We start from the raw sequence: 12,298 nt of genomic DNA, 5'->3' as shown, positions 1-12,298 counted from the left end.
TTGCCCTGGGTACAAGGTCTTCTGCCCAAGGAGCAGAAGCAGGTTACAACTGAGGGGAAACAGAAACTACTTTTCATCAAATAAAGGTGGGCAAACAGATTATAGGAAGAGGGGAATTGCTTTGTTATCACAACTCCAGTAAGCGATCAGTATGATGGAGTTAATGGCATAACTAGCACAGCATCTTCACCCTGTATTTTACAGAAAACTGAGGAATCAGAAGGATCTTTCTTAATTGGCTTGCGTGGATGTACAGAATGAATTACAGGGTATCCAATAATGTTTTAATCCCCTTGAATATGTTCAAACCTATTTTTTTTCCCCATCTAGCTGTTTTCAGCCTTAATTCACAAGCCAGTGCCAGAAATATAGATACTAGATGGTGTTAGTACAGATTCAGGACTATGTACCAAGGACTCCAGTAGGACAGCCTTTGAGTACAGATGTAGACCTTTTAACCCGTTTGTTTTGCTTACATTCAGATGACAGTTTCTATGGAAATATAGCATACCTATATTTGTTCATTAGGCATTCAAAATCTGTTGTGGATGTCACATAAATTTCACACAATGAAAATCTGTCTCTAAAACATACTAGGAAAAAAATCCATTCTATTCAATTGGATTTACTGGTCTTTTAATTGCAGACTGTAAAGCATAAATTATAATGGAAGCAATGCTACCCTGATATTTAGAATCCACGTGACATTCAGTATCATTTAGGAAGGATCAAGATCTGCAAGCCATATTCAAACAAAATACTTCAATGGTATTTTGAGTATATAAAGGAATACAGGATGGATTTGATCTTAAAATGGTGTATGCAAAAAGGAGAAAAGTGAGCTCTGTATTAGGTGTAATAAAGTTCACTTAAGATTTGAATATCTAAATAAATAGCAATCTATGCAATGTTTCTCACACAAACTTGCACAAACATTACTTCCCTCTTCAAGGGAGGAATTTAATTTTTTTATGCATTTCTCCGTAGGAAATTTTTAAGAATTAGCTCATCAGTTTTGTATATAATGTCTAAGAGCTGTACAGCAATCAATGTAGAGTTATTTGTACAGAACACCAAGTGTCAAGCAATCCTGCACATGAAGGATTTCTGTTATTTTAACCATCATCACTCACCTCAGTCATATTTTTAAAAGGATGTCTGGAATACTATGACTGAAACAATAGCAGCCATTTTTGTTCATAAGTTTTCCCCTTTCTTCTGATGTTGGTCTTAACATTGACCTAAATATACCTGCAGTTTAAAAGGGCCATTTATTTCACTTGTTTGATGGACAATTTTATTTTGTAAACTTTCAGTCTGAAGAACATACTGGATTTAAGGGTGAACAAAACCAACATTTCTGGAATGGCATTTTCTGATTGACATGGGAAGGAATTTCTAGTGGTATATAGTTTTATAAAGATACCAATCTTTTAAGCTGGCACAAAATAAAAATAGCTTGACTTAGCGTGTCACTCAGATCTACAAAAATGGCATGATGTGAACAGTCTCCATAATATTTTTAATGAGACACAAGCTCAGTAATAACCTGACATATTATTAACATTTTGAAAATTAAAAAAAATCTATATTTATTTCATATGAGGAAGACCACAAAATGCCACCTCTTCTGCAACACAGGACATCAGCTAGAGGTGAAGTTATGCTATGACGAAGTGTAGTACAAATTGCTACAAAAATCTGAGCTCTAACTAGCCAGTTGTGCTGGCCATTGGATTGCAGTGAACAGAAGACAAGTTTCAGGCTGCACTCAAGGGAGAATGGGAAAATGAGGTGTAATATTTAATTCGCTAGTTTTTCAATTCACTGCTGGAAACTAGGTGCTTACATTCATTTTTTTCCTTTTCTTCTCTCATAAACAAAAATACTATTTTGTTTATGTTTGGTTTTACATTTTTTTAAAGTGCTTTCTCCAAATTCAAAACAGAAACTTTCATCCTGATCTTAACTGTATTATTGCTACTGTAGTTAAAATAAATGGTATTTCAGTCCCACTGTTGACATTACATTAAGATGTTTGATTTCTAAGCAACAGGAATGGAAAAATCTGAAAATAGCTTCCTAAACATGAAAAATAGATTTACTTCTAGCAACATAAAATCAGGATTGGTACACATCCATCTCTGAAATGGACTGAAAGCCACAAAAGGGTAGCCATTGAACTATTACAGATTTTAACAAATTAAGACTCAAGTTGTGTACATGCTGTTGCTTTGAGAAAATTATGTGTGTTCCACTGAAATCCATTATGCTGCCTAATAAGAAAACATATTCTAAGGAATGCTTAGAGCATAGATTATTCATAATCTAAAAATTGAAACACAGAAATTGCTTATGAAATGTTATCTGGTTATTGAAAAACTGCAGCGAGTGCGGGTAAGAAAGTATTGTAGTACTTACCAAAATAGGTAACAAAAGCTCACAGAAATCTGTTCAGTACACAAGCAACAACAGGGGATGGAACTAATCATGAAAGTTCATTTGTAATAACAAAAAGGTTACAAACAAACTGTAAGGAAAAATAACTTTGAGCATTTGATATGAAAGATATACTGTACAGAAGTTATACTACTTTTGTATGAGACCAAGAAGAATTCACAACTGCTAACTCAGTTCAGTAAACATATTCCTGCTGTTTACAATTGGAGGTTATTACTTACTTACTCTGTTGCAGGTTCTCTTTTGATCCAACACTTACTTGACAGTGGATCCTGGAAATCATTTTAATTTATTTTTATGACACTTCATTTTGTTTAATTTTGTTTGAAAGAGATTTAAAAATATATTTATTGTGTTGTGGGTCTATTAACATTTTTTTTTACCTTATTCTTTTTCAGATTAATTTTATTAAGGAAGTTAAGAAAAAAGAATGATTGCTCTTGCTAGGGAAAAAGAAAAAAATAATTTAGCAGCAGCAGACCAACTAAAACTTGCCTTATACTTGGATTTTAATTCTTTGTTTTTCTATTCGGGACTTGATCCAGAGAAAAAGTGTCCTACAACTGACATCAACGTGTTTTTTATTATTATTATTTATTTTATTTTATTTTTTCAGCAGACAGTAGGGAAGCAATGCACCTTTAACATTGAACAATTTAATTTATTAATTTATTTAATTTTAATTGAGCAGGCTACATTTATGCCTTGGTACCTGAAAGCATTTCCTGTACTGTATTGAAAAGTCTGTCTGGATTTAAGCATGGTTCAGATTAAAAACTTGCCCCAAGAAAACTTTATTTTTAAAGACAATTTAATACAATCCCTATTTTTCTCTGTGGACTATAAATCTATTATGGGAGGTTATTTTGGTGACTTTGGAGAAGCTATTTACACTACAAATTCTAACTACTATTGTTGTTTAGCTTTGTTTTTATTTGCATAAAGCCAGTCCATGGCTTGCAAAACCTGTTGGAAAGGGAAGGAAATAACAACCCAAAACTCATATCTACCATACTTACTATCAGTACTTTTGTTGACACCATTCAGGAATTCCATAGACTCAAAATAAAATCACAGTCCTTTTTCTCCTTTCAGAATATAGCCTCTTAATCCAAATAATATCAGAGAAGTTAAAATTTAGTCCATTCATCTGGCAAATGTTTCCCTCTGTTTCATAAACATGCATATCACAGAGAAAAAATGTTCAATTTAAGGTTTTTACATGATTAGAGTGTAAAAAATCATCATAGAAATACAGTTATTCTCAGAATTAATTATGTCCTTACTGTAATATATTGTGTTTCCATAAAACAATGGCTTAGCAAAACCAATTGTTATAAGCAGCCAGTTAATACAGTTAATTGTCTAGGAAGATTAAAAAATAGAAATTCTTGTACTATGTTCTGACAGCCTCACCACAGGTTGGAGGTAAAATGTCAAGAAAACTTGATAGAAAAGGGAAGACAAGGGGGAAAAGATGTGACAGCTTATCAGAAATGTTGGTTTAAAAATTTGATAGCTACTGTCAATAAAATAGCCTGGTTAGAGGCATGCAGTACTGCATGTAGGTACTGTGCTATTTCCTCTGCATATATTTGCAGCCTGTAGAATCATTCCTTTTTTAATATTCCAGTTAAAAGTTATATCATATAGGAAGAAAAAAAAAAAAAAAAAAAAAACCACTAATGTATATGATGACTTTTTACACACCAATAATTAACCATCACATTTCATTAATAAATTATCAAGCACTTGCAAGCTGTCCACAATCTTTTTCATCTAGTTTGCATATTTTATAATGGTGGAATAACATTTTAAAAAGTTTGAATAGGCACTTACTGGAATTACAGTTAATCCTGATACAGTCTAGATGGGGAAGAATAGATGAAAAATGAAAATTTATCCTTCAAGGTAATAGCTGCAGACATCCAATAAAATCACAGTCCACCCTTCCGGGGACAGACACATGCAAATATGGCCACTCCATATCATCAGTCTTTATAGTGTTATAACCCAGATATACTGCGATAAATCTTATAAATAGAAACGACAAATAGGGTAAAAAATGGCCAATTTCAAACAAAGCTACATGGTGACAAATCTAAGTGAAAAAATCAGATTAAATGTCAAAGATGCTTAATTGAGGCAGGCTGCAACCTTTTCCCCATCTGTGAAAGAACAGTTAATTTCTCTTAGTGCAATTAGAAAGTGCTCCGTCACAATGGGTTATAGAGCAAGCCAGGCCACAGTCAGACACCTTGGACAATTCTTGTATAGTATACCTCAAAGGCTGATCTTTATCAACTAAATAGTAAAATACAAATCTCATTTTCTAGGCCTATAAATGCGGATTCACACTTTTTTTTTTTTTCTTTAGAATAGAAGTAATAAAAAAGGGACTATATTTAAAGCTACATTAATACACAGAAAATAATCACATATTTTTAAAGTGATAATTAGAAAACACTGTCTATTTTTAGATAACTTACTTGGCTGACTTAAAAAAAAAAAAAAGGCAAAACAAACAAAAAGAAGTGGGTTGGGGGAGATGAGAAGAAACGATATAGCTAAAGCATGGATTTCTTGAACTATGTAAGTAGGCAAAACCTGACAGACGTAGGGTATTTTGTACAGAAAGAAAATGATCTGATATGTACTGTGCTGGTTTATCTGCCTTTATTACTGAAATAAAATAAAATAATAATAATTTAAAAAAAAAAAAAAACACCTCTGCCATGCTACTCAGTTTGTACAGCTACTTCTGGTTTGTACCTTTGAGGAACAGATATACCATTAAACCTAGATTTTGTTTCCATATAGCTGAGTTTGTCATGTGTCGTCAACCGCATCAGAAAAGTGGTTGCAAACAGCAAAGGACCAGCAGCGGCATAGCCCCTTTTACAGAAAGAGAACCTGCGGGAGGCTCCTTGCAGGACCCGGCCGCTTGCAGGATCCCCGGCTCGACACTAGAGGGTAGTGCAAGAAAGGAGAAAACGGGGGAACCATTCGCTTCTCTGCTCTGCAGAAACCTAAACACCACGATAGTGTTCAGGGTTGTTTTGTTTTGTTTCATAAAGTGGATGGGTAGGTGTTGTTTTTTTTTTTAACGCTTTCTGGGAATCATTTTATCTGCTGTGATTTAATAATATGTTTATATATATATATATATACATACACACTTAATTCCCTTAAAAAAATATCACTCCAGAGAATGTGAATGCACATTGAATGTGCATTTTCCTAAGTGTACTTCTATTCTCCTTCAGGTCCTCAGATTTACACATAAGCATGACAAAAGGACTTTAATTTTGTTATTTTTACCATTATTAGTATTATTTAACTAGAGAAAACTATAACCTAACATTGTGTCCATCATATTTCAAAATAGGAAAACTTTTTTTCTGTTTGTTTTATTCTTTCTTTTTTGTTTTCTGTAAAAGGGTTTGTGCCTCCTGTGTTCACATGGCTGTTTGCCAAGGGCCGCAGTCTTTGGGCATTGAAGGGTTGTGTTATTTGTCGAAACCACAAAAATACCACCACAGAATTGTTTAAAAGATAGAAGATGAGTTTACTATAGATTTGACAGCTAAAAAAAGGAGACCACAAAATCCATCAGTGGAAATTATAGCTAATTGCAATATTTTCAGCATTAAAAATAGATATTCTTTAAAATATATGTATGTTGTACATTAGTTGGTGGACCTAAAAATGAACTGACCTAAGTACATGTTGTTTCTTCTTGCACATTTAAATTGTGGAATTTCTACTATGGATAGGTTGAGGGTGGACAGCAGTCTTCCACAATGAAGAAAAATAATTTGGCCTAAAAGTACCACTGATGAACTAGTCTTCTCTTTTTAGAATACACAATAATGCAAAAATATTGTGATGGAGTATGTTAAGACTATAAAGAATACAAAAATGCAAAAAAAAAAAAAAAAAAAAAAAAAAAAAGGAAATATAATAATGGGCATGTATTTGTGTGTGTATGTACATATGCAAATGTTGCATCAACATGTATTTATATATCATTTCAGTTTACTTTTAATGTTAAAATAGGCTGTTTCATAAATGTTTGCAAGCAAAAAGAAAAATGTAAACAAAATGCTAATTTCTTGGAGGAAGAGTTTGTTACCTAGGTTGACCGTTAGTTTAACTCGTCCTGCATCCAACTCTAACCGGAGGGTATCTGCAGATTCCCTAGAAGTAGTTGCCATTAAAATGCCATAAGCTCGCTGAGACCTGAACCGTAAAGAAACATCTTCTGCCTCAGTATGCATCACAACAGGGAGCTGTATTTTCATAAACATACTTCCATCATAGCTTAAAATTGTTGCCTCTGAAAACATAAAGTAGAAAATCATTTATTAAAGTACGATGTATTTATTAACATTGCTCAAATACAAGGTGATAAATATATATCCACACAGCATGACACAGAAAAATTACACATTACAATTATTATTACTGTCAAACATTAAAAAAAAAATCAAAACAAAACAAAAACTTATGGAATATTTTGGTGCTTTTAAAAGAAACACAATTACTCTTTTAATGCTTTTTATGCATCTTCAAACAGATTAAAATCACCTGTAAATAAATGATTGCCAGACTGGGCCTATACTATGCAAAATATATCAAAGCCTGTAAAAGGTATTTAGATAAACATTAGGATTTCTTAGACGGTCATGTCGGACTGTCTAGATAAGTACCTAGATAAGTGCTTTAAAATACTTTATGTATACATCTATTGAGATTGCTAGTACCACCATAGTTAAGATTATCATTCAGTTTTCAGTTAGCAAAAAGAAGCCTTAAGTCATTAGGGTGAAAAAGGTGAATATCACATGTAGTTTGGGTAAAGCACAAATTGCTTCACAACCATTATCACTGAGGTATGAGAGAATCAAAAATGTGTGCACAGACAAGACAACAGCCTCAAGCTTAGGATCAAGACTGGACTTGGCATATTGAGGCTAGAATTTGAAAACGCCTGAGACAAGCATGTAACTGTCAGCTTCAGACATTGCAGAAAATGCTCCCAGCAAGAGTCTCTGGCACAGAGCAGTGGTGGGCCGTTAGACCCCAGAGCAACCAGCCACAAGTCGTCTTCTCCCAGACTCAGTGCTGGTAACAAGAAAGGAAGCAGAAGGACCAAACTGATGCTCACAGCAGGACATGGCAGTTCAGAGAAAGTGAAGGCCACATTTGTTTCTTAAAGTGAAGTTCTGAGTCATGAGGACTACACCAGACCTCCAGTCTTTGTTAGGAAAAGATGCAATCCTAAGGCAACATAAACCCACTGAAAAAAAAAAAAAAAAAATCCACTCGCTTGATACTAGCCCAAATGAGCATCAAGCAAAAAGAGCAGGCAGGCAGCAGTTCTAAGGAAGCCACAGGAAATGTGAAATAGCACTTTGGATGGATGGATGGATGGATGGATGGATGGATGGATGGATGGATGGATGGATGGATAATGTTTTTATTGATTTATTTATTGGTTATTTTGATTGATTAGGGGTTGTTGAGGGAGGAGATGGATTGCAGTTAATTCCTATATCTCAATCTTTAGTCTGGCACAAAAAACTCTCAAGATCTTCATCAGGGTAAACATGATTTAGGTAATTAAAGAAGTCCAAGCATAAAAAATTAAGTTTCATGGTAATATGAGAGAAAGCAAGAAGTATTTTACATTTTCTATTAAAAAAGAGACATTAGTACAACTCTTATTTCATAAACTAAGTAAAATCAGATTAAATGTTACAAGTTGAACCACATTCAATAACACTAGAGGTCTTTGCTGATAAATTATCATCTGATAATATAAAAGGTGTTAGAATCAGCACTGGTAATATTTGCTGGCATTTTCTATAATTATTCAGTCTTTTTGAAAATGACAGAAAAAGGAGAGAAGGGACTGTCTTAATTTAATCAGAGATGACCCACGAGTGTTTAACATCACGGTGAACAGACCTGATGTGATTAGATACTCAATCCTCCTAAACCTTACTGTGCCAGCTATTTTGGAAACAGATGTTCCAAGAACAAACCAAGGAGAAAGAACAGAAGATCAAATGACTTAAAAGCTTTGGGGAAGCTTTGGGATAACCAGGAAACCCCCTCATGTCAACTAGCTGCTTTCAGAATGGGGACCTTCGAGTATATTTTCTCTTATATCTTAGAATGTATAAGCTCTTATATATTCTAAGACATAAAGGTATCACACACACACCAAAAAAAATAGCAGGAAGCAGGGATTCAATCAAGATTTAGCACTGCCCTGAGAACCATAACTGAAGATCAGTGATACTACATATCCCTAAAATAGAAAAAATATGAATGCTTAGTTCATTCACTTGAAATGGATCTTCTGGTAACTACATTACTACGAAAACCTATTTTTAAATCATTATTAAATCATTATTAAATGATTGCTATGTTATACAAGTTGATGGTCTTTTGACAACAGTGTGCTTCCCTTTAAGGATAGCAAGCTGTGATTTGCCATCTATGCAACTTAGCATCATTTCCACTTCACTCAGCATTGTTCTCAGGTCTGCAAATGTCCACATTCTGTTGGTCTTGGCTGGATAGAAGGCATCTAGTAGTACATGTAAGAGACTAACTTGCTTTGGACCAGCTAATTCTTACTGGTTTGTCTGCCTCATCTTTCACTGAGATCTACAATGCTGCTTATTGAGATCTACACTTATTGATATCTACTCTACTACTTTACTCATGTAAAGGTTGACAGAGTGTCTTTTTTCTTCTTGTTGATTTTCATCTAATTATTAGATTACATGCTAATTCTAGCTCTAGCAGAATGTGCTTCGTTAGGTCAGAGGTTGGACTCGATGATCTTGAGGTCTCTTCCAACCTAGAAATTCTGTGATTCTGTGATTCTGTGCTATTTGTTGAAAGAGTTAGAGCCTCCACGGCAAGAACAATAGCTTTACTATCAATTCAGTGGGGAAACATGGAAATGAAAAGAAAAATATCAGAAAAAAAAAACATCACATTTTATCAACTATTTTTGGGGGGCAGGAAATAAGTGCACAGAGTAGAGGTATTCACAAGAAATGAACAGTAAGATATCATGCACAGACTGATAAAAAAAAGATCTTACACATTCCTTGTTCAATGTATTTATAAAGCTAACATTGGAAACCCTTGCTACTGTTATGATAAAAACAAAACCAAAAACAAACAAAAACAAACAAACAAAAACAAAAACAAACAAAACAGAAGGATTCTCCTCTCTCTCTCTTTTTTTTTTTTTTCCCTTCAGATTGTTTCTCGTTGAAATCTCCAGTGCTCTTCTTTCTATTCTAATCTATTCTTTCCTATATAGATACTACCTAAATCAGCAACATGCCAGTCACCAGAAACACATCAGCTAATACTAGTATGAGAAGAGATTTAGGATCTGCATTTTTCATGTTTGTGTTGGTTTTTAACATGATGCAGTAAGCATTTATGCTTACTGAAACTTTATAAATAAATAAAAACAGGATCTTGTTTCCTCTGAACCCCTTGTGGTGCTTCCAAAGTCAAGTCAAAATTATTATTTTTTTCCTGCTTTTTCAGTTTCAAAGTGTTTCTAAATGTGAGGACTGTTTTACAGCCCACAGAGCCATTTTTAAAGCATGAAATCATCCTTGGTCTGTCTATCAAATCACATACAAACTTTGCCTCAAAAGGATAAACGATACAGCCCAGAGCCATGTCAGGAAATATGTGAACAATCCAAAGCATCAGTAATTAATATTGAGATTTGTTCTCTGACCTTCTTTTATTTATCAGTGTAGTTACAGCAACATTATCCTGCCCTGAAAAAAATCACTGATGTATAGATATATATAACTCAATCCTATAAACTATGTGGGTTTATTCAAGTATATCAGTGCCTACTGACAAACTTTTTCTGTGGTTTTTGGTTTTGTTTTTATTTATTTTTCTTTCTTTTGTTCACTTTCATATACAACACAGAGCTAACTGTTGCTTGTGTGTTTTCTACCATGGCTATTTTAATCCATCTGGGCCCTTTGCTTCAGCCTTGATAAAACATGAGGAACCTTTCCATTCACCAATGGGAATAATAACTGATATGCAATTAATTACTGGATAATCTATAAACAGAAAGCAAAGTGATTCATCCCAATTTCTACAGCAGTATTATTTCAGGACTGCGGTCCTAAGCTACACAGTAAAGGAACTAGAACTTAAACAAACGGGACTAATTATTTTATGCAAAACAGGGATATAATTACCATAATCGTATTTTGAAGATAGCACTCAATTCTTCATAAAAATCTGTCATCATATCACCTGTGGGTTTCTTTTGAGTTTTGTTGTTTATTTATTTACTTATTATTTATTTAAAGCATACAGATATAATGTAAAGGAATGAAAACTGTCTTTATTTAATGTATATGTGTATATGCAGGTGCTTTGCATGCACAATGCGTACATGTACACAGACACACTAATTTAAATATAATTTCTCCTCAGAAATGCCACTTCGACAAATCTTTGCAGACCTACTTTTTCGTTACCACTGTTTGATAAATGTACTACTGTAAATTGTTTCTAGCTATCAAGTCAAAAAGCATACACCTGCAAAAGGCAGTCACATATTGTGGTCACAATGAAAGTAAGATAGGAAACCAAATTATATTGCTGTGACAGCTGTCTGTCCATCTGCTATAGTTTCCATAATCTGCTAAAGCCAATCTACAGATAATACTGATGTTTAAGCTTACAAAGAATCAAGCATAATATCAAGAGTAACTTGCAACAAGATAAAAAGTAATCAGATATGAAAAATATTAAGTATCCAGAAATTAAAATTGAACTGAGTTGTGCACCATGTTTTTGGTGCACCAGACCTATTTCAGATGTTGCATTATACAAGATACATCCCCGTGTGGATGTTACTACTCCTATTTTGGGGGTAATAATATAAAAAATAAATTGTAGTAAATGGTAGCTACACACTTAAATTTAAAGTAATCATCTTAATCATTTAGCCTTAAATATCCCAGTTGCTTAATCTCTAATATTTTATTCTAACAATTGTCCTATGTGTAGAACTGTATTGTCGAAATGAATATGTTCCTATTTTACTTAAATTAGTTTGAACAATTATAATTGTGTTACTTACATTACCAAATACAATAGTTTATCGGTTAGTGAACGTGGGTAGAAGTTATAATATCTTTGTTTGGTAGGATGTCAACACATTGCTTTCAGAATCCCAAAAGCTGTAATTGCATTAATGCATGACTATTTGGGATATGAATCTTTCTGCAAGGAGACATCCTTTTGGTGTGGTTTCCTTTGGAAAACCAAGAAGAGTAGGAAACAATAACATACAGTCTGAAGTGCCACACACATGGTAGAGAAGCCAATTACATCTTTCTAGCATCACCATTCCCACCAGGAGAATGTGTTGGGAAATCAAGCTCCATATTGGAAGATGGCTGAAAATAAAGTATGGAAAATAAGAGACTAAAACCTTTTACATAAAATATTACCACCTGTCAAATATATTTATAGAAAATTGAATATATTTATAGAAACTTGAATAAGGTATGAATAAGCCTGCTTTTAAGTTCTTTGCAGATCTTTTTCTTTTTTTTTTTTTTTTGTACATGCATCCTAGATCTTGAGCTGAAAAGTCCTATTTTCACTTTTGCCATATGTAATAGCAGAATTTTGCCACAGGGTGGTACACCAGACATGGTTAACTGAAGGCTTTTGTAATCCAACAGACAGCTAGGTTATGCCCTCTGCCAGCTTCTCTCCAGCAGTAACACAACAATCTGGAGATATAAAA

The 12,298-nt window shown here is 33.7% G+C and overlaps 1 protein-coding gene across 29 annotated transcripts in view; it reads right to left on the bottom strand.

Moving 5' to 3' along the window:
* The window catches only part of NRXN1 (neurexin 1), a 723,656-nt gene that overhangs the window by 405,479 nt on the left and 305,879 nt on the right, over positions 1-12,298 (bottom strand). For 18 of the 29 annotated variants that reach the window (XM_084513032.1, XM_084513021.1, XM_084513050.1 and 15 more), the window contains 2 exons: positions 6,596-6,799; positions 4,300-4,326 (listed from right to left, as the gene is read on the bottom strand). In XM_084513032.1, coding sequence (XP_084369158.1) covers positions 4,300-4,326; positions 6,596-6,799 — 231 coding nt within the window. The remainder of the gene's footprint in view (positions 1-4,299; positions 4,327-6,595; positions 6,800-12,298) is intronic. The other 11 variants (XM_084513054.1, XM_084513024.1, XM_084513033.1 and 8 more) reach the window with 1 other exon arrangement.

This window comes from Aythya ferina, assembly GCF_964211825.1.
Source record: "Aythya ferina genome assembly, chromosome: 3".
NCBI lineage: Eukaryota > Metazoa > Chordata > Aves > Anseriformes > Anatidae > Aythya > Aythya ferina.
The sequence above is the reverse complement of the archived record's forward strand: the minus strand, read 5'-3'. Positions and strand labels throughout refer to the sequence as shown.